This window comes from Podarcis filfolensis (genome assembly GCF_964270895.1).
Source record: "Podarcis filfolensis genome assembly, chromosome: 12".
Lineage (NCBI taxonomy): Eukaryota > Metazoa > Chordata > Lepidosauria > Squamata > Lacertidae > Podarcis > Podarcis filfolensis.
The window spans coordinates 38,142,960-38,165,901 of NC_139614.1; the positions used below are offsets into that span (position 1 = coordinate 38,142,960).

At 43.8% G+C, this 22,942-nt stretch overlaps 2 protein-coding genes and 1 long non-coding RNA gene across 14 annotated transcripts in view; 1 reads left to right on the forward strand and 2 right to left on the reverse strand.

The window, feature by feature from the left end:
• Positions 1-38: 38 nt before the first annotated feature.
• LOC310746261 lies at positions 39-9,946 on the reverse strand. The gene is made up of 3 exons (XR_014540545.1): positions 6,095-9,946; positions 1,398-5,787; positions 39-1,280 (listed from the first exon to the last, which is right to left on the reverse strand). It is a non-coding gene; the product is annotated as an uncharacterized lncRNA (long non-coding RNA).
• On the forward strand, positions 1,365-19,594 carry PDSS1 (decaprenyl diphosphate synthase subunit 1; the record flags this gene model as incomplete). Its single annotated transcript, XM_083579778.1, has 11 exons — positions 1,365-1,952; positions 6,792-6,856; positions 8,927-9,047; positions 9,172-9,302; positions 11,400-11,541; positions 14,764-14,875; positions 14,970-15,079; positions 16,837-16,917; positions 17,513-17,626; positions 18,091-18,171; positions 19,116-19,594. 11 exons carry the CDS (start codon positions 1,365-1,367, stop codon positions 19,254-19,256), a joined length of 1,686 nt encoding a protein of 561 aa, XP_083435904.1. The 3' UTR covers positions 19,257-19,594.
• ABI1 (abl interactor 1) overlaps positions 19,394-22,942 on the reverse strand; it is a 97,314-nt gene continuing 93,765 nt past the window's right edge. For all 12 annotated transcript variants that reach the window (XM_083579841.1, XM_083579839.1, XM_083579848.1 and 9 more), the window contains one exon: positions 19,394-22,040. In XM_083579841.1, coding sequence (XP_083435967.1) covers positions 21,865-22,040 — 176 coding nt within the window. In that variant the 3' untranslated portion in view covers positions 19,394-21,864. The remainder of the gene's footprint in view (positions 22,041-22,942) is intronic.

A 22,942-nucleotide genomic window follows, 5' to 3' on the forward strand; every position in this document is an offset into this window, starting at 1 on the left:
AGATACAATTACAGTGAAGCCACGGTTCTAGCACAAAACCTTTCACATTCAGGAAAATAGCCCTTCAATGCTTCCCTTTATATATATATTTAAAAAGCCATTGAAAATTATTTCACATTATTCGGCAAAGGATGATCCTGGGAATTTTCTTTTTTAAAATCTTTCTTTGTTCTCAAGATCATAGAGGCAACTATCCACCAGCAACTTTTGCTGGACTTGGGAGTGGGAAGGCCCGAGTTCAAATCCCCATTCCTCCATGAAGCTTCACTGGGTGACCTTGAGGTAATCCATTTTCTCTCAGCCTAACTCAACTCACAAGAGTCGTTGTGAGAACAAAATGAAGTAGGAAGAGAGCCATATATGCATGCTGCCTTTGGAGGAAAGGCAGAAGGTCAAAGGAGGAAATAAATATGGAATAAAAGTCCAACTTGTCCTCAAATATAAGAACAAGACAATGGGCCACAAAGAAAGAACCTTTAAAGTAAGGATGCCTGTAACCCTCCTCAATTCAAAACACAATTCAAAGTGCTGATGCTGACCTTTAAAGCCCTAAACAGCCTCGGCCCGGTATACCTGAAGGAGCATCTCCACCCCCATCATTCAGCCTGAGGTCCAGCTCCGAGGGCCTTCTGGTGGTTCCCTCATTGCAAGAAGTGAGGTTACAGGGAACCAGGCAGAAGGCCTTCTCAGTGGTGGCACCTGCCCTGTGGATGCCCTCCCACCAGATGTAAAGGAAATAAACAGCTATCTGACTTTTAGAAGACATCTGAAGGCAGCCCTGTTTAGGGAAGTTTTCAATGTTTAATTTTTTTTGTTTTTAATATCCTGTTGGAAGCTGCCCAGAGTGACTGGGGAAACCCAGCCATATGGCTCGGGTAAAGGTAAAGGGACCCCTGACCATTAAGTCCAGTCGTGGCCGACTCTGGGGTTGCGGCACTCATCTCGCTTTACTGGCCAAGGGAGGCGGCAGACAGCTTCCGGGTCATGTGGCCAGCATGACTAAGCCGCTTCTGGCGAACCAGAGCAGTGCACGGAAACGCCGTTTACCTTCCCGCCGGAGTGGTACCTATTTATCTACTTGCACTTTGATGTGCTTTCAAACTGCTAGGTTGGCAGGAGCAGGGACCGAGCAACGGGAGCTCACCCCGCTGCGGGGATTCGAACTACGACCTTCTGATCCTAGGCTCTGTGATGCTCTTTGCACAACAAGGCAGGGGAAACTCAGTGAGCGAATCAGCACCTCCTGCCACCAAAGCACTGGAGCCAGAGGACCACTTCACCTGTGGGAAATAAATATGGAATAAGTCCCTACTTGTCCTCAGATATAAAGAACAAGGCAATGGCCACAAAGGAAGGACCTTTAAATGCCAGAGGGATGTAGGGGGCATCAACTTCACCTGTGGGACCTCTGCCTGGGCCGCACCTGCTTAAAGGCGCAGGAGGAAACGCGGCAAAATCAGAGGCGGCTCTTCTGGAGAGACACGCGGGAAGCAAGGCGGCCTTCCTCCTCCCCTTCTCTCTCTAAGCCGGGCTCCTTCTCACACAGCAGGCGCGGCCCTCCGCCCCCCGCCCCGCCGGCCACTCCCTCAGGAGAGTCCCACTCCTCGCTCCGGGGCTGCAGGCCGGGGCGGCGCCTGAGGGCGGCGTGGGCAGCCTTCCTCTCTCGCCCATCTCCCGCCGCGCTGCCTAGGCCGGGTATTTCCGCGTCCGGGTCGCCTCAGCTGCTCGGCGAGGGGAGGCGGCCCTTGAGCAGCGGCGGGAGAAGCAGGCCTGGCGCCGAGGACGACGCGGCCATGGCCTTGGGCTGGTGGCACCGCTGCTGCTGTCGCTGCGCCGGCTCTTCCCGGGCGGCGTGGCTCGCCGGTTCCGGGCGGGCCTTGGGCTCCTCCGGTAACGGCGCCGGAAGGCAGCGGCGGGCTGTGGGGCCGGCGGCGCCCGCGTGGAAGGCGGAGGTAAGTCGGCGGCGCGCCGGGGCGAATGGAGGTCACGTCGGAATGAATGTGAGGAAATGCTAGCGGGATCTCCGGGCTGTTTCGTTTTCAGGTTCAGGAAGGGGAGAGAAGATGCTTAAGGGTCCGTAAAATGACGAGGGAATAAAGGGAGAATATTGGGGAGGTTTTGGTGGTGTTTTCACCCCTCCTCACCCTCCATAAAATGATGGGCAGTAAATTCAGGACTGAGAAAAAGGACTTCCTGCTGCGTTTGCTGCCAGGAGGTGCAGGGATGATGGCCACAGGCTTGGAGGGCTTTGCAAGGGGATTTGGCAAATCCGCGGAGGATGCATCTGTCCGTGGCTACTGTCCACGCGAGATAAACTGCACTTGCAACTTCAGGGGTATCCCCCTCTCTCCAGAGCAGTGGTTACAAACCCTTTTTTGTCCATACCCCACCTAAGCATCTCTAATTTCCTGATTCCACCCCCCCCCCCGACATATAATTCTTATTATTCAAAAAGTGAAATCCTGTTCACATGGAGGAAGCCTAAAAGGCCATTCACTGTAAATAACTCATTCTCGAGTTGCCCCCCTTAAAAATCAAACTGCCCCCAACCATGGCTCTAGACATTTAAGGCAATGGGGTAGGTCTCTTGCCCTCCATGCTCTGGGCTGCTTTGGTCACTGATGCTTGACCAGATTGACATTTTGGGTTGAGGCAGCATGGGATTTTCATGTACACAAAACTTGGGAAAGATAAGGGGCTGGTTTTTTAAAAGAAAAGGTAGGGGTAGGGAGTTTTAAAAAGCACAAACCTGAGGGGATAGCTCAGTCTGCAGAGCGTGAGACTCTTAATCTCCTGGATTGCAAGGGGTTGGTCTAGAGATGAATCTAGACCACAATGATCCTCGTGGCCCTTTCCAAGTCTATGGTTCTGCAATTCTGAGGGATGTTTTTATTTCATTCATTTATTGAGATAGCCACCAGCTTGGATGGCTTTAAAAGATTTAAAAGAAGTTGGATGGCCATCTGCCATGGATGCTTTAGTTGAGATTCCTGCATTGCAAAGGGTTGAACTAGATAACTCTCAGGGTCCCTTCCAACTCTACAATTCAGTGATTAGACAAAATAACAGAGGCTAAGGCTATCACTGACTACTAGCTTGATTACTGTTTCCTCCGCTGTTGAAAGCAGTATGCCTCTGAATGCCACTTGTTGAGAAACACAAGCGAGGAGAGTGTTGTCCTCGGGTCCTTCTTGCTAGCTTCCCATAGGTGTCTGCTTGGCCACCGTCAGAACAGGATGCAGGACTAGATTGGCCTTTGGCCTGATCCAGCAAGCTCTTCTTTTGTTCTTAATTTTGTTTAGAGAGAAGCAGCATAGCTGACTGGGATGTTCATGATACTTGCCAGGCACCAGATTTGGGAAGGCAACTCTTGGTTTTCTTTGTAAGGCTGTAATTAGCCTTCCTTGTGATCATGACGTTCCACACTTTCAGGTGAGACTTCAAAGACATGATAGCAAAATTAGTAACCTTGTTGATTTTTTAAAAATAAATAAATACTGATTTTACCATGACCTTCAACAGTTTCCCAGGGTGCCGTGTCATTTTGACCCAGAACTGTGGTTAATCTTAACTGTAAACAAGCTAGCTTCAGTAACTATGGATTGAAGTAGGCTTTTCAAAACCAACCATAGTTAAACCATAGTTATGTTAACCATAATTTGCAATTCCAGAAGTTAATCAAAAGTAGTGATTAAAGCTACAAACAGAAGTTAATCAAAAGTAGTGTTTAAAGCTTCTGAACTGTTCTTGGTCAAATGGGAGAGGGAAGGAAGAGTGTGTGAGCTCAAAGCTCATGCTTGATAATTGTCCGTATGAAATTTCTAGGTAGGAATCTATGAGGATTTAGAGCTTGGTGTCATCAGTAAACTGATGGCACGCAGGTAATCTGTTTCCCCAAATACCAGTGTTTCAGTGGGGTGTCTGATCCAGCAGTGGGATAAGTAAGAGCCAGTAGGCTATGCTCAGTGCAGATAACATGGATACATAGAACAGCTGGGCCATTCATCACCAATGTAAAGTCCCTTTCAGATGGCGGTCTTGGAATAGAAGCCTTTTATCTGTGCAATAGTTGGCTGCCTGTGCAATATTCAAGAAGTTGTTCAGTGGGGACAGGGAGTGAAATTATTGCCCCACAATTTGCTGTGCTTTTATGCAAGATGCATTATAAAGCCCTTCAGAATATTGGTAGCAGTGTGTGAGTGATAGATTTTGAGTTGTGAGAAGGAACAACAGTGAACAAGTCAATACTCATCCGTTGAATGGGCTTGGAGCTTGGGGGAAAGTACAATTCATTGGCTCTGTTCAGATGATTGTATCTTCATAAACCATGGAAATGAATGTTCGGGCCAAGCATTTCTTCTCCTCTCCTTATACACCACTTTGCGCCAGAAGCGTTTAGTCATGCTGCCCACATGGCCTGAAAAGCTGTCTGAGGACAAACGCTGGCTCCCACGGCTTGAAAAGTGAGATGAGCGCTGCACCCCATAATCGCCTTTGACTGGACTTAACCATCCAGGGGTCCTTTACCTTTACCTTACACCACTTTGGCACTTCATTTGCATTCAGGCATAGTTTCCTGTTTGATTCAAACTGATGAACCCTTGTTGAATGTCAGTTATGACATGCTGATGTTATGAATAGGCTTTTAGGCTTTTAGGATTGTGCAGAATGGTTCTAAGTGATTGTTCCCAAGATCTCCAAGCATCTATCTTAAAAGAATCTTTGGGGAGCCCATGGTTCTAAAGCAGGTATGGGGAACCTGTGGCCCTCCAGATGTGTTTGGCCTCCAACTATCTTCAGCCCCCAGACAACATGTCAGGAATGATGGGGTTGTAGTCTTCAGTATTTGGAGGCCATGAGGTTCCCAATGCCGGTTGTAAGGGCTGCTTTAAATAATTTTTTTAACTTAACCTTAAGTACACAAGAACATGCCTCTACTTAAAAAAAAACAAAAAAACATGAATATCCTGCCTATTCTGCAAAGGCACTTGGCAGCAGCTAGTAACATAAAAGAGCTAAATATAATAATTAAAGGTATAAATCTAAACAAGCCACAAACAGCAAATTAACAAATAATAATACAGAAGAAAAAGCCACCCCCAATACAGCAGCTCAGAATCCCAAGTGCCCTCTGAAATGAAGCTGCTTGCTACCAAAGGCTGACAGCAAAGCTGGAAGGATGTTCTAGCACCTCAGTGTGGAAAAAGGCCTGCTCTAGATCAGGGCGGCCCAACTGTTCATACCAAGTGGGTCCTTTGACACAGAACCTGCAGGCCGTATGCTGCCTTGGTAGGGTGAGGCTCTGTCAGGGTCCTATAGCCTTCCTACCTGCTTCCCAAAGATGGGAAAGTACTAACTAGGCTTTGGGAAGGTGGAAGAAGGACTCTAGGACCCTATCAGAGCCCTCACACCTCCTTCCCAAAGCCTTGGGCCTCACTTATCTGGCTTTAGGAAGGCAGCATGAGAGCTGGGGTGGGCATCAAATGTTGCTGAGGGCCGCCAAAAAAGGCCACGAGGGCCACACATTGAACTACCCTGCTCTGGATGATCCCATGCACCTCATATGATGAGGGACCCATAGTAGAGTTCTGTGCTGTGAGCCTTTTGTGCTATTGAATACTTGTCTGGAGAAGGCTTGGGCCACCTCAGAGCTTGTGTAACAGCTTTTGGATTAGTCTCGTAATAGAAACCACTTTGCATCAGAAAAAAGAGGTGTGGACTTAAACTAGTTTAAGGGAAGGAATTGCAAAACTTTATGGTATAACACTTTCCTTATAGAAGGAAATGCTGCAAGAATTCATGTGTAATAGAGTTCGATAAGGTTAGTTTGTGTGTGGTTTTCTGTTTTAGGTTTTGAGGTCTCACAGATGTATGGGCAGACAGGCTAGTAACTATTGCTGTCTTAATTGCAAGGCACATATTAATGCAGCCTTGGAAACAAGACAACATTATCACTTGCCTTGGTTGCATGTAGGTTGAATTAATGCAACTCACTCTACATGGTGCTAACTTTCAACAATCCTTGCTTCAGAAGCTTCTGTTCACCCAAAATGTAGCTACAAACATGTTGGCGGGTTCTCACCCACAGGATCACATTGCACCTATCCTGAGACTGTTGCAGTGGTTACCTGCTTGCTTTCAGGCATAATTCAAAGTGTTTGGTCATTATCTTTAAAACCCTAAATGACTTAAGTCCTATATAGATTGGGGATTGTTTCCTCCCATACTGTCCTGGATTCTCCCCAATATTGTCTCAACCTTTTCTCAGACTTTAAATGGGTAAGAAGCTCACTGGTGTGGAGCCAGGCACACAATTTTATCTGGTAAACCAAATGATTAGAGGTCTTGGGGCTGAAACAATCTCAATCCTAAGATCAGAAGTAGAGGATCTTTTCTGGGTCTGCAACCACAAGGGTGGAAGCATAGCTGAGCGGGACAAGAGAAAGGGCCTTCTCAGTGGTTGCACCCAGACTATGGAACACCTTGCCCTGTGAAGTGTGGTTGGTCCCCTCTCACACACCTCCACCCCTGTAGTTATTGAAAACCATTTTCTTCCAAGAGGCTCTTGCAAGTTAGACAATATTCTTACAATTCTTTTAACTGTTGGCACTGTCTTTTTGCAATCGTTCTGCATTGTTTTAATGAAATTATAATTTAGAATGCTGTAAGATGTCCTAAGTAGTGTAGAAGGCAGAATATAAATACTCAACTAAAATAAAATAAAAGTTAGGTGAAATGTGGTTTGTAAATATATGCTCACTAATGTTTCATTTCTTTTTTCCTCTGGACAGAGACCTGATTTTCTTGGGAGAAGTTCGGCTCTATCCATTTTAAAAATTCGTAGTATATTTTGGCGGTAAGTTGAAGACCTTGCCATTGTATTGCACCATATATTGGAGTGGGTTTTAGGTAACCTGGGTGAATATTTTTAGAAGTCCTACAGTTATGGGTGCTATCATGATCTATATAATGCTGTAAGTTGATAAAATATAACCAAAGCAGGTTCAGGGAAGCAATTTATACATTCAATAAACATTCCTCTTTGTTTTATACAATATAAGTGTTCATCTTCTATTTCATAACACTGATTTGATTTCAAATTCCTCCTTGCATATTGTAACATCTTTGAGCTGGTTAGCTACCATATTTGGAGCATATCCTATTAAAAGGTCCTCCTGCACAAGCCTGCTAGGACAGCAACCTGCTTTGCCTTTGAACATGTAAAAGCTTCACCAAGCGACTTTACTCCTGTTTTTAAGTGGAAGCTGAAGAACCAGTGGCAAGGTATAGTAAATAAGTGCAGTAGGAATGTCAGGCCAATAACATGCTCCTTAAGCTGAAACAATACTTAGATTGAGGTAAAATGTGTCACTTCAGAATCAAGAGAAGGAAGTTTCCCTGGCTCAGCTACCGATTGGTAGGGATTCTTATCCCAGTGTTACATATTGAAGGGAAGGCCCCCATCAAGTGCACCAGTTGCAGTATTCACCTCATTCTGAAGCATATCTTGCTGAAGAGTCCACATTTCTTAAGTGCACAGCGAGTCTTTCTGCATACCTAGCTGCGTGTTCCAAACATGTCTTCACTTCTGGGTGACAGAGTACAAGCTGTATCCGTGTTCCTGAGATTTATTGCCCAGCTGTCCTCTTCTGAATACTGTTTGAGTTATTGGGAACAAGCTGATGCAAGAATTCTTCCACATTTGCCACAAGATTAGTGTGGGTACAATATGGGTCCACTGCTCCTGCACTATAAGCTTAAATAGGCTGGCTTGCATGCACAAGTTCCACGTAAACAAAATGAACTAGAGTGGTACCAGATACTCAATTACATATTGAGTGCCTTGATTGCAGCAAATATTCATTAGTCTATAATTACCATTTATGGTGTAGGGTATAATAAAGCAAGACAATAAATCCATATCTTTTGACCACCAAACTAGATGTCTGGAAACTGACTGCTTTTAATGAAAGGGCTGGTGCTGTGCTATTTTTATTGTAATTATTTATGTGTACACACCAAAAAAGAAAAGAAAAACTATCACGCCATAGCTCTAGCACATAGTGCAGATGAAATCTTAAATGAGACCTCTGTTTTGTCCTGCCCCACCTTTGCTGCAATCTCAAATTTTTACTGTTTGAAAGCCTGTTGATAGCATTTTACAGGTTACAGCTGTCTAAAGGAGCTTGTAGAAATGTTCTGAAAGTAAGAAAAAATATTTCAGCCAAAACCTCAGCTTGTTAAACTACAATCTGCCCTCAACAAATTTATCTTACGCTCTCCCCCTACCAGCAGCCAATTAGGGGATTATCTCCCACCCCCCACCCCTTTTAAAACACTATTTTCTTTCCTGCCCTCTCCTATATCCACATTACAGCGTTTGTCTACTCAGAAGTGAAACCCATTAAGTTCAGTGGCTACTTTGAGAACCATCAAAGGAGAGGAGTGATGGGGTAATGTAACAGAGTGATGTTGAGGTGGCAGGTGCAGGGATAAAAGTTTAAGAAAGGAAAGGTTTAAAAAAAACCACTGTGAAATTTGGGTGGGACTCTGTTATGGATGAGAGCAGGCACAGAACTCGGGGACAATTTCCCTACCTCTGCTCTTGCAGCTGCCCAGTAGGAATGGGCATAGAGACATGAACACCAGTACAAGGTGCTGCAAAGGCTTTTGGGATATAGGGTGGCAAGTACAAAGTAGGTGAGAAGTGGGCGGAGGAGGGGAGAGAAAGACACCAAACTTTTAGAAAACAAATCATCTGGGGCAACTTGTGATTTTAATCATGGTTTGTTTAATAAACTATGCTTTAGCTTTGGCTTAGCATGACATGCAAATCAGGCCAGTATTTTGTATGCTCTGTAAAATGAAACACAAATCCAACCTGTATTTTACCTCTCTAAATTCTTTCAAATAATACTATCCCCAGGTTTCACCACACAACGCTGCGATTGTACAGCTGTGGTACAGCGGTTAGTGATGAAAAATATAAGGATCCTTTTAAACTGGGAAGCAAAGACTTGAATAATCTCTATGAAGATATTAAAAAGGTAAGGGCTCTTTGGTGTCTGGTGTGAAGGGCTGTAATCTCTCTTCCAAAGAGGCATAACATTGCATCAGCCTATTTCCAGACTTACTGCTCAGCTTTAAAGCTGCATTTTTGTTTGTTTACAGGAATTATGGGTATCTACTACAGAACTGAAGGAAATGTGTGAATATTACTTTGATGGCAAAGGGAAGGCTTTTCGACCAATGATTGTGGTGCTAATGGCTAGAGCGTGCAATTTTCATCATAATAACTCCGGGTAAATACCTAACCTTTATTTTTAAAGTTCTTACAATTTCAAATCCACTTTCCTTGGCTCAAAAAAAAAAAAAGTCACCCCCTAGCAATAACAGCAGGAGTTAAGCAGCACGTTTGCAACTGCACAATTTATGCATTTTTCAATATCTTTCCCGAACTGTACACAGCATTGCAAAGGCTGCCACTGTCCCCCTTCTTCCCCTCAATTTCTTTCTAAAAACAAGAAAGGAAAAGGCCAGAATTCCATTAGCCCAATATATAAATATCTAGAGTTGTTGGCACAAAGTGTCCGCAGCATTGAGCATAGTATGGGCAAACCTTTGCCCCAAATTGTAGTGTGGCAGAGGAGTTGCTCCCATTGTTTTTTGGCACACTCATATGTGACACATTAGGAAACTGGTATAAAAAGCGAGGGAAGGAGCAGCAGGCACAGCTCCAGGTGAGTCTAAAGTGGCCATATGGCAAGGAAAGGAAGTGTGGGATTTACAGTGGTATTGCTGGGAGTGGACCTACTGTAAGTAATAGACCCAACTTAGGCGCTGTGGTCTAAACCACAGAGCCTAGGGCTTGCTGATTGGAAGGTCGGCAGTTCGAATCCCCACAATGGGGTGAGCTCCCATTGCTCGGTCCCTGCTCCTGCCAACCTAGCAGTTCGAAAGCACGTCAAGTGCAAGTAGATAAATAGGCTCCGGTGGGAATGTAAACGATGTTTCCATGCACTGCTGGCCACATGACCCGGAAAAACTGTCTGCGGACAAACGTCTGCTCCCTCGACCTACAGAACAAGATGAGCGCGCAACCCCAGAGTCATCCGTGGCTGGACCTAATGGTCAGGGGTCCCTTTACCTTTAATCATGTTCATTAGTTTCAATGGGTCTTCTCTGAATAAAACTTAGCCCTTACAGTGCTGTCCTAACCATGTCAATTTGGGAGTAAGTCCCATAGAATTCAGCAGGGCTTACTCCCAAGTAAGTGGGGTAAGGATCGCAGCCACAGGCTGACTTGATGCCCACTTTATAGCTTTTGGCTATAGAAAGGTTTTTGCTTTGTTTGTTTTTTTGGGGTTTTTTTGCGTGGGTTTCAGTAGGACAAGTTAATATCTTGTCCCCTTAGTGCTGCCGTTGGTGCTCTGGGAAATTCACTGGCCAAGAGTTTTAAATTTCACTGACAAAATGTTCAAAGTGGGTCTTTAGATAATCTAGCACTGGGTTCTGTTTCTGTTGTGGTCTGCTGGATTCTGCAGGGAAACTTTTAGCAGAGGTTGGTGGAGATAGCTGTCTCTTTGCTCCTGTCACCTGGAGGCATATTGCCATGGAACATGAGAGCTTCATTTTTTGCTTCCATCGCTAATATTCAACAATATATGCTGTCTCAGTCTTCCCCAGCCTGGTGCTCTCCAAAGTTTTGGACTGCAACTCCCATCAGCCCCAGCCCAAATGGCCATGCAAGCTGGGGCTAATGGAAGTGGTCATTAAAAATATCTGGAGGGTACCAGGTTGAGGAAAGCTGGTATATATAATCCCTTTTAAAAGCTAGTTTAGTTGCCAGCCCAACCTTCTGTAAAAAACTGATTTCCTGTGTTTTATGAATAAATAATTTCAAGTTTGCTTCATTAGCTAACCAAGTTCTTATGTTCCATATAAGAGGGAATAATTTATCTTCATGCGTTTTTCCTGCACCGCTGTGTATTTCTGTAAATTATTATTCAATTTATTACCCAGATGCCCTTCTATAGGGAAGGAATGCTCTCCTGAGCCACCCCACCCCCCCCAAAAAAATTCTTAGGGCAGGGGCCCCTCTGCTGATCTTAACACCCAAGACAGCCTGTAAGGAAGGTGGTCTGATGATGATGATGATCATAATAACTTCTGACTTCCCCATACCTGCTCATAAAAACCAACCGCCTGATGCCACTGGAGAAGAATTGGATTAAGTTTGGATGAGGAAGTGAACTACAGAGACACTGAATTTCAAACAATTTGTCACAAATGCAGAACAAGTCATTGCTATCCAAAACTGCATTTTCCTGAACTGGTGAACGTGTCCCTAGCGTGTTTAGTTTGCTCAGCTTCCGCTGTCTCTTTCACTCCGATTTTAGGGAAGTACAGGCAAGCCAGCGTTCTATAGCAGTAATTACAGAAATGATCCATACAGCTACTCTCCTTCACGATGACGTTATTGATGATGCAAATTCACGGAGAGGAAAACAAACAGTCAATCACATTTGGGGGGAAAGGAAGGTGAGTGTGTTTGTAGCGATGCAGTGATTTTTATTTTTTTGTATTTGGAGGGATGTTTACATGGGAAGTTGTAGGGAAAGTACACAGGCTGTGAGAATGACTAAAGCAAACGAGGCAGGTTTTATCTATTGCTTTTAAGATTAAATAATTACGGGTGTTTTTTATTTGCAACAGTTTATGTCAATTGCTTGCATGCTTTTGAATTGCACAGAACACTTGGCATGCAAAATTAAATACGTTTGTTCTGCATACGGCATAGTCTAGCCAAAGTTGAGCACTTCCTGAAATGAAGTGGCAAAAGTGTTCTGTGCACCCTGAGGCCTGCCTCCTAATTTGCCAACAAAAGCTGATCATATAAAAGGTCACATTCAGAGCTTTTAACTTTCCACATAGTTAAGCACTTTAAGCTCCCATTCATTCCAATAGGAGATATTTAAGCACATGTCTCTCACTATCCCATAGAGATCAGTGGGACGTCAAAATGCTTAACTTTTACTGGGTAGAGCCCAAGCAATAATGTAGATATGATCATTCTCTGGGACAAACACAGCAGTAGTTCTAACCAAGCTTAAATATTTTGCAGCATAGTTTGAGATATTCTCCCAGGACCTTTTGACACTTAAGTCGGGTGTGTGTGCAAGAGGTGCCCCATCGTACTTTCCTGAAAATGGAATCTTTGAATTAGTCCTGAGAAGCAGGTTTAGCAGAAGGCTGGAAAAACAGGAAATTATCTGAAGAGAAGCTGATAAAATAACCCGTCTGGGCAAATACCTTGAATTCTTGGAGTGTTGCTTCCCCTTTCCTTATCTTGTGGGTGGAGTGATGAGAGGGGGAAACCAATTTATCCAGGAGTGGGCAACACAGTTCCCTCCAGATGTTGTTGGACTGCAACTCCCAGTGGCCAGAAAATATGGCCAGTGATCAAGGGTGATGGAAACTGTGGTCCACCAACATCTGGAGGGCACCACATTGACACCATGCCCGATCCAGCACCTCCTTCTGCAGAATGTCCTCCCCACCCTTTGTCTTTTGGCCCCAGTTTGTTACAGCCCTGCTTGCCACTCACCTCTTCCACTTTCCTTGAATTCTTGAAACACGTGAGCTAGAATTATGGGTGGGAATTGCAGTAGTAGTGGGGAGATGAGACAAGATAACAGAGCAGGAAGGACAGTTCAGATATTTATGTGTTTAGGTTAATAAAAGGGGTTCTTTGAGCCGAGATCTTGCTGTGTTTGTGTCACAATCTTCCCTGATATCCAGCGGGAAAGAAAGGAGCACATCTTAATGGTGCACCTGCTGGTTCCAATTTAATCTAATCCAGCAATGGTGCTTCATGTGCGTAACTGACACCGATGCTCTTTCAGGCCCCATTGACTTGGTAAGCACACCTGTTGATCTGGCTGGGCTGGGCCTCCTCATCTGCATGCAACTCACAGCTGGTTTGGAGGCATGAGAATGACGTGGACTTAGCCCTGTCCTTCAACTTCTGTAAGCGAAAGCAGCCATGGAAAATTATCTTTGTCTGAACAATTAAAAGCTGTACTTGGCATTTCAAGTAATAAATATGATGGCTGAAAGTTATTGTTCGTGGCAGCCTTGAAATTATTTAGCTGTTGGGGATATTTTATTGTTTCTTTTTGATTAAATGCTTGTATTGGTTTTTTTGTCTGCTGCTCTGGGCTCCTTTGGCAGAAAGGGCAGGATGACTTTTCAGATAAATAATAAAATCATCATATGCAGCCGCTGAGCTGACCTCTCTTTACACTGCTAGCGAGCATAATAGCAGACTCCTGACTTGGAGGTTCTATTCTGTCCCTTGAGCAGCCATTGTGTGTAGTGCCTTCTACCATCTTGAACTGGTGGCCCAGCTATACCCATATCTGGACAGGGATAGCTTGGCTCCAGTGACCTATACTGTGGTAATCTCTAGGTTAATTACCGCAAGGCACCCGCAGGTTGCCCTGGAAGGCTGTTTGGAAACCACAGTTGGTGCAGAGGGCAGTCGCCAGGCTGCTGATGATGTGGACCATATCACACCAGTATTAGCACAACTGCAGCTGCTGCTTACACCTTTTTGGACCCAATTCAAAGTGCTAGTTTTAAGCTGTGAAGCAGCAGTGGAGCACCTCTTGCCCGCTGGCCAATCTTGGCACATCAGGCTTCCCCCCAGGCTTCTTTAGCCTGCCAGACTGTTAGAGGAACAGCACACCCACCTTATTAGGACAGATAAGGGCAGGGTTTAAAATGAACTCTCAGAAGCTTCAAGTAGGCTCCTGATTGTTTCTGTGCTGGTGGGTGGCAAGAGTGTGTCGAAACCACTTCCTTTGCCTAGCACTGCTTTTGAAATTGGAAGTTGAAAAAGCAGTGTGCAGCAGCCTCCAAGGAACTCAGTTTCACTGTGTGTGCCTGTCCTGGGAACAGGCATGGGCAGCCAAAGCAAGCATCCCTTTGGGAAGCAGCTACCTTTTAAAAGGATCAGCTATGCAGGGGATTCCCTGCGAGTAGCCGGTCCTTCCAGAAGGCGGGTTTCTTTCTCTGCCCTCCTGATCACCTGAGGAAAAACACCTGCCTTTTCAAAGTATTGTCAGGACAGTTTCCCTCCCCGCACCTGCTCCCATTTGAGCTTCCAGAGGATCAAACAGGAGTGTAGTCTGAAAGCCCTTTCCAATAGCAAAAGTCTTTCAAACAGCATTGAAGGTCCCAGCAATTGGGACTTCAAAGCACATCACTTGCCATCATAGTGACTGACAGGGGCAGCCCTGCCAGGGATAACAATCTGGCCCACTACCCAGAAAAGGTTCCCTACCCCTTTTATATAGCCTTATATGGCTTGAGACTGACTGCTTCTCCCATCAAGAATATAGCTGGATATTACAAGAGTTGTCTAGTGCCAAGAGAGGCTCAGAGGCGCAGCAACGTGGAGAGGCTTTTCAGTGGTGGCCCCCACACCTGTGAAATGCTCTCGCTATTCAGGCCTGCTTGGCACTGACACCGACATCTTTTTGGTGCCAGGGTAAGACTTCACTCTCATTCAGGTATCTGTAAAGGTATCTGTAAAGGGAATACCTTTGAATAAATCCGGAGAAAAAAATAAATCACACAAAAATGACTGTAAATTGAAAACGCCTCTCTCCCCCCCCCCCCCCGCTGCATTAAAGAGAAAACAGTTTCAGTATTGTATGTATGCTGCTTCTCTCTTAAAAGCAAATTCTTCCTTTCCAGGCAGTCCTAGCTGGGGATTTCATCCTTTCTGCAGCCTCTTTAGCATTAGCACGTATTGGAAGCGCAACCATTGTTTCTGTGATAACATGTGTGATTGAGGATCTGGTGCACGGTAAGGCATTTTAGCAAAATCTCTAGAAGCAACTAAGACATTTTTGTCTAGGCAGCAGTTGAATGACAGTGTTGGGCTCTTCATCTTTTTTTAGGCGAATTTCTTCAGATGGGTTCCAAAGAAAACGAAAACGAGAGATTTGCTCACTACCTCGAAAAGACCTTTAAGAAGACTGCGAGTCTTATAGCAAACAGCTGTAAAGCAGTATGTACGTTCCGTCTTTCTTGTTGTTCATATACCATGATGCACCAGTGGGAAACTTGGGGGGGGGGTGCAGCCTTTTCACAGCTTTCTCTTACTAGCTCTTCAGGCTTAAGGGGCCCAAAGTGCTGGAAGCCTCTCCAGTGTGTCTCATGCTGAAAGGAGTGAAGCACATCAGTAACTTAGCACACTTTGCTTATCTCAGTCTCACAATATTAGGAAATGAGTCAAAGGAGGACACTAAAAAAACCGATGTCTTGATGGCTAGTGCCATTGGTCATTGGTGGCTGCTGTACTTTGCCATTCCTTGTTGTAATGTCATCTTTCTTTCTTTCTATGCATCTATTTTGGAAGACTTCCTAACTTAAAGTGCAGTTCTGAGCAGACATGAGTCCTGTTGAATTCAGTGGGGCTTATTCCCAAGTGGGTGGAGTTAGGACTGCAGCCTAAAACGTCCAAATAATATATTGCCAAAACTTCAATGGGTATAAAGCTGCATTTTAAATCCTGGTTTGGCTCTTCCTTTGTCACAATGGCTGATTTCCATATTGCTTTCAGATACTCATTTGTGCTGTTGCTTAAATTGTACTAGAGACACTTGAGCTAGGATGCAGAGTTCCCTAGTATTGTTCGTTCTTACTGCTATTAGCAGACCTCTAGGGTTGTTTAAGTGTATAGAGTGATGCACATTGGAACAAAAATGCCTGACTTCACCTATATGCATCGATGAGGTCTGTACATAAAGGAGTGACTAACCATGATAGTGATATTGAGTGGTGGATAGTTCATTGAAAACATCAGCTCTTGTGCAGCAGCTGTGAAAAAAAGTCAAGTATTGGGAACTATTAAGAAAGGGATTGATTGAAAATGATGCTGCGAGTTGTCACAGTGCCCCTATACTCTGGCCCCATCACAAGAGCAGTTCCCAATGATGTAACAGTGAAACCTTGTTCCCAGGATTCTGTTCAAAGTGGTCCAATATTGCTTTAAATGTATAGTCTAGTTCTATGTCCTAGATGTGTTAATTAATGCAACTGTTTGCATTGGGGGTGGGATTTAACATGATGTACCTGTCTTCTGAATATGTTGCTTCCCAAGGGACATCAGACATGATCACTACATGATCTCTCTCTCTCTCTCTCTCTCTCTCTCTCTCTCTCTCTCTCTCTCTCTCCTCTCTCTTTCCCTCTCCACACACACACACACACACACACACACACACACGTGAAGACCAGCTTGTAGCAACTTCAGTGCAGATAATGGCTGCCTCAGGCAGACTTCACATGAAACAATCACCTATTTGACAGTCGTGTCCACTTTTTACATGGTGTTTTGTGAATTTAACTCTGCCCTTTTTGTGGAGAAGAAATTGCTCTTGAGTTGCTGGCAATTGCTGGGACCAGAGTTGCCTCAAATGACATGGCTGCCATTGCATTAGTAATTGGCAAACAATCAGTTTGCAGCCCATCATTCTGTATCTCGGAGACTCCAAGCCCTGTGCATGGAATGAAGTTTGGCCATGATGAATATTTGATATATCCAATCTAAATTCAGATATATATATATATTTAATGCTGTAGTTCAGATGGGCCTTGTGTTCTTTTAAAGAGGTCTAGTTTGTACGTGCCTGGGTGTATAAACAGGGACTGGGGGTGGTCAACAGTGCAGCCTGTCTTCTCTCTTCAGTTGTTTACTGTTAATATGCTGCATATACAAACAGTGGATACTAATGAGATAATTCTTTTGTGTTTCCCTTTCAGGTTTCCATTCTAGGCTGCCCTGATCCAGAGGTGCATGAGATTGCATACCAATATGGAAGAAACCTCGGGATAGCATTTCAGGTACTATATAGCAGGCACGTCCAACTCCCAAGAGACTGCGATCTACTCCCAGTATAAAAATTCTGGAAGTGATCTACCCATGGGGGGGGGAGGAGCCAAAGCGGTTGAGCTTTTTTAGGGAGGGGGAAAGCTTAGCTTTATTGGGGGGGGGCATCACTCACCTAGAACGACGACGCAGCGGTGAAGACTACTTTCATTTTCTAACTCGTCAGCTAAATACCAATTTCAAACACCAGAAGAAAAGAGCAATAGCAGTGGGGAGGGGGAGGGACTTCCACTCCATTGCTTATCGCTGCTGCAGATCAATAGGGACCCCGTGATCCAACAAGATCATCCGGGGATCGACCGGTTGACCAGTTTTACATCCCTGGTATATAGAGATACTAAGGAAATAGGCTAAGAAACTAGCTTTTAGACTTGTGAGACAACAAATGACTGGGGCCAGTGCCATAAAGTAGTAAGATCAGCAAGCTTAGACTGTCCCCTGTTCAGCAGGCAGAAAAGAATTGAAAGCTGGATACCATTATTATAATTGTTATGAACTAATTCTAAGATCCTTGTTAACTGGTCTCAACGTGTGTCTGTTTCTTTGCAGTTGATAGATGACGTGCTGGATTTTACATCCTGTTCTGATCAGCTGGGAAAGCCAACGTCAGCAGACCTTAAGCTTGGTATAGCCACTGGTCCTGTCTTATTTGCTTGTCAGCAGGTAGGATTAATAAATATACTGTCTTCACCCCAAGTTAAACTTGTACTGCTGGCTACTTGAGAGACATCTACAGTGGTACCTCGGGTTACAGACGCTTCAGGTTCCAGACTCCGCTAACCCAGAAATAGTACCTCGGGTTAAGAACTTTGCTTCAGGATGAGAATAGAAATTGCGTGGCAGCAGCACAGCGGCAGGCCCCATTAGCTAAAGTGGTACCTCAGGTTAAGAATGGACCTCCAGAATGAATTAAGTTCTTAACCCGAGGTACCACTGTATATTGAAATTTAAGGACGAGTAGGGGTGGAAGCGTTTCATGTTACCTTGTTCAAGCCATATGCCTGCCTTTTCATAAAAATGCTTGTGAGATGTTTATAGGTGAGAAAAGGTAATAGGTAGTTCGTCTCTCCTATTGCTTGCTAAGCTCTTGCATTTTGGGGGAAGTTACATGTTTTTCTCCTTCTCAGTTTCCAGAAATTAATGCCATGATAATGAGGCGATTCAGTTTGCCAGGAGACATTGAACGTGCCCGGGAGTATGTATTACAGGTAAGACTAGACTAAAATAAACACTAGCTCATACATGTATCTAATACTGTTAGACAATAACGTTCAGTACAATAGATTTAGTTAATAGGAATTCATCTGGAATTAAGTTTTATGGTTATTTTTGAAGCCCTGATGTAGGATTCTAGCCTTTACTCTTAACACTTCATTTTACAAAGCACATTTATATTGGGTATCACCAATCAATGATATGTGTGGTTTTCTCCAACAACTTAAACACGAACTTCAGAAGTTTTAGTAAGCCCCGTGTTTTAATATTCGTTGTGAGCTATCTTGAGCAGGGTATAAATATTTCAATAAGGTGACTGTCTGCAAGATTTTCACCATTAACCTCCTATGGAGAACACGACCTGTTCACTTAAGTCTGAACACTTAATGCAGAAAATGTGAGCATGATACGTTCTGTCCAGTAAGCATTGGTGTAAATTAGTTTTTGTGCTTCTCCTTTCCGGTGCATTCAGCTCTGTTGTAATCTAGATGTATTTACTTGAAGCGTTAAGTACAGATAACCACCTTGGAGGAGTGTAGAGGTAGTCAAGCACATTCAGACAGCATATTTGCTTGTCCCTCAGCTTTTAAACTGCTTGCAGCATAGAAAAGCTGCCTTATGGCAAATCTGACCATTGGTCCATCTAACTTAACATTGTCTACACTGGCAGTGGCTCTCCAGGCTTGCTGGCAGCAGGTTTATCCCAGTTGGTTCTGGAGATGCAAAAGGTCCCAGATTCAATCCCTAGCATCGAACCTACAGAGCCCTTGAGCTCTGCAGAATGGTGGTTTTGGACAATTCTAAAAACACCTTTGCTAAAATTTATGTTCTAGAATCAATTTCAAAATCTGACAGAAAAGAGGGAGCAAGAAAGATCCCATGGCCTCCTAACTTCTCCACTTAAAAGTCTTTGGGTGTTTTACTTTTTCTTTTTTAGAGTCATGGCGTGCAGCAAACAACCTACCTCGCCCAGCGCTACTGCCATAAAGCAATGACAGAGATCAGCAAGCTCAGACCATCCCCTGAAAGAGATGCCCTCATTCAACTAGCAGAAATAGTCATCGCCCGAGACAAATGACACAGCTGCCAGAATGAGTTGCAATGAAGGAGATATTTACCAGACTGTGCCTAAATCTACATGGTGAAACATCTTGGCTTGCTTCCAGTGCAGTTACCAAAATTTAAGTTATCCTCACTGAAATAAATATAACTAGGTTTATGAAGTAAAAATGTTTTATTGAAGGAAGCCATACAAAAATGATGAAACAAGATCAGTCTGTTAAACTGGTAGCAATGCCTTGTGCCTGTATTTTTAATGGGTGGGGGTTCCTGTTTTTGTCATGGGCACTGTTTACATTGTTCAATATTGACACCCAAGGCCACAATGAATAAATACAATCAACGTGTTGAAAATCACTTTTGCAAAACGCCTTGGTGTGTGCTGGGAGTATAAGAAAGATACCTTAAGAATGATCTAATTGCCTATTAGTTTCAGAGTACCAAGAATATTAAAGGAGTATGGTTTATTATAAAAAGGCTGCACATATTTTTTGTAAATAAACAGGTTATATACAATTTTAAGATGTTCCAATTTATAAAGGGAATACAGATAGGTTTTACGGATTGCTAACTGATCTCAGAAATAACAGATTAACAATTAGGAAAAGGCAAGAAAGCATTTAATATAGTTAGGTTTGTTTAAGGTAAGGCGGCAAGGGATGCTTCAGTATTTTATGCCACACTAGAAAACAACTGTAACCACTCGAACAGCCAGTAAACCTGCTCTTTCATCATTTAATTTTAATACCCATTAAGACAGTTCAGTCCAAATAAATCTTTACTACATACAGTAAAAAAAAATCCCTTACTAAATCATAATCTGCCTTAGATTATCTAAGTAATACAAGTTTTGTACAAAGAGACCAAAAAAAGTCACCTGACATTGTGCTCAAAATGGAGGTGTCAAAGTGCATGTGTTGCTTTCTTAGAAGAGCAAAGTAGGCTGTGACTGCTCATGTCCTTCCCTACGTGAGCGGATATGATTAGCTCCTTTCAGTAGGACACCTGGACCAGGATCATCTCTCCTGTAGTATCTGCCTCCACCTGGGCTCACATGCTGCTTGTATTTTGTGGATGGCTGTGGCAGCAACCGTCTTTAAATACAGTGATGTGGACAAGTCAGTAGCAAATCCCTTCAGTGCTACAACGTCATCTTAGCAGGACATGCAACCTTCCACGTTTTAAGTGAGGTGGCCGATAGGACAGTGACTTGTGATAAGTTTCCTCACAACTCTGCATGTTGTGGAATGTGTTAAGATCGGAGAACAAAACTTGGTAGCCTCATAACCAGGGCCAAGTGGCTTCATTTAATAACCACAGTCACCCAAGCTGGTAAAGGCAATCACCCCTAAGGAAGCTCCACTGCCAGAGTAAAAGACTACTGGGTGGAGGGAAGAATGCATTGTTGATTCCTGGTGTTGCAGCTGTAGTGCCAAAGATGCAATTAGATGGCATGACGTTGCCCATCTAATGCTAAATCAGCACTATCAGCCTGGACAGCTCTGGTCATATGTGGATAGCTGGGAATAGGCACAGATTTCTGTTGCGTGTCAGTCCCCAGCTAAGTCTAGCATCCAAGAACTATCGGAAGAGATGTTAATGCAATTTCCCAGGCCCAGGACTCCTTTACTCTGCAAACTCCCCTATAAGCCTTTTAGCACTGTGATCCTCTGTTTAAAAGAGTAACAAGAGACATTAGTTGCAAGTGTCTAGCAGTTATCACTCACTGTTGCAATGAATGAAGTCAAATAGTTTTGTGTAATTTTACGCATCATGAGCTTGCAGAAACTTGGTTTCCTATCTTGGAGGATGTTAAGTTTTGCACTTGCATCAAAATTGTCCCTGCTTATAAGGGGCGGGGGGATTTTTGCCAAGTCAATGTTTTAGTATTGCTTTGCAAGGAAAGCCAACAAATTAATGGACAAGACCTTTGGTTCACTTATGTATTTATGAATGGAAAAATTCAATGCAAATTTACTCATAAAAAACTCAGGTACAAATTACACATACATCATAAGACCACCCATCTTTGATTCATATGGACACCTTAGAGACTCAAATGGACTAATTGGAATAGGTTTTGTGAAAGAGTACTCCAGGCAAAAGATTACAACAAATTGGAAGCATCTTGGATTTTTTGGAGAGAAAAAAGTATAATTCAATACATAAGTTTGTATGCATGCTTTTAAACAAATACTATAGTTTGAGGATGAGCAAGAGTCTAAACAAAGGTAAATGACCAGCACTATCAGACTTTTCAATCAGATTTAATGTTAGTCTAACATAGTTGTTAGTATACCATGCTGCACTGAAAAAAGAAAATAATGGCACAATTTGAATCATGAGTCATTAAATATTATATACCCTACTTCCCCAGAATATTTAGGCTGGTCATAAAAATCAACAATGCATAAGTAAATAAGCGTAATCAGTAATAAACAGTTGCTCGTTTTACAAACTCTGCAGAGACAAATGCTTACAGATGAACATTCAATCATACCATTTAAATAGTATGGCCTGAAAGGATGGGCACATTTTAAAGAGCATTAAGACAATTGTTAACCTTTTAGTTACCCTTTGTAAATAATTATGGCATGATTGAATAAGACCTGACCTGAAGAGAGAACTTAATCCGCATAGTGCATGATTGACTCAACATAGTTTCCAGGAAACAGGCCAGTCACTCTGTTGCAAACTCCTTCATACCAGCCGTCATCATTCTTCTTTATAACATAAATGATTGCACCCTCCATGAATGACAGCTCATCATCCTTGTCCTTTGTGTAGTCATATATGGCAACAACTGGGAATTGGGGAGAGAGACAAAATTACTTTCCTGTAAGTGAGTCACAAAGGCACGTGAGGTTGGGGTAGGGGCTATATTGCTAATTCAGCCACTTCCAAATCTAACTTGCAAACCAAAATTACAAAAAGGGCAGGCGTATGATAATGGCAACATGAAAAAGACTAACCTGACATTTAAATTGAATCTCCTGTATTCTAATCATAATGCAATCTCTCTAATACAAAGTCCCAAATTCAATCCCCGGTACTGAAAACCTGTCTGATGCCTTGGGAAGTGGTGGCAAGTCAAAGGACATAGAATTGTAGAAATGGAAAGGTACCACAAGGGTCATCTAGTCCAACCCCCTGCAATGCAGGAACCTTTTGCCCAACATGGGGCTCAAACCCATGACCCTGAGATTAAGAGTCTCCTACCAACTGAACTAGGGACGCGGGTGGCGCTGTGGGTTAAACCACAGAGCCTAGGACTTGCTGAGCAGAAGGTGGGTGGTTCAAATCCCTGCAACGGGGTGAGCTCCCGTTGCTCGGTCCCTGCTCCTGCCAACCTAGCAGTTCGAAAGCACGTCAAAGTGCAAGTAGATAAATAGGTACCGCTCCGCCGGGAAGGTAAACGGCATTTCTGTGCGCTGCTCTGGTTCGCCAGAAGCGGCTTAGTCATGCTGGTCGCATGACCCGGAAGCTGTACGCCTGCTCCCTCGGCCAATAAAGCGAGATGAGCACCGCAACCCTAGAGTCGGCCACGAATGGACCTAATAGTCAGGGGTCCCTTTACCTTTACCAACTGAACTATCTACCGAGCTACATTGGCAAACATGATGCAAGACAGTTTCATTTTGTTAGCTTGCGCCCAGTTCTCCAATCTGTTAAGGTCATTTTGAATTCTGATTCTGTCTTCTGCAG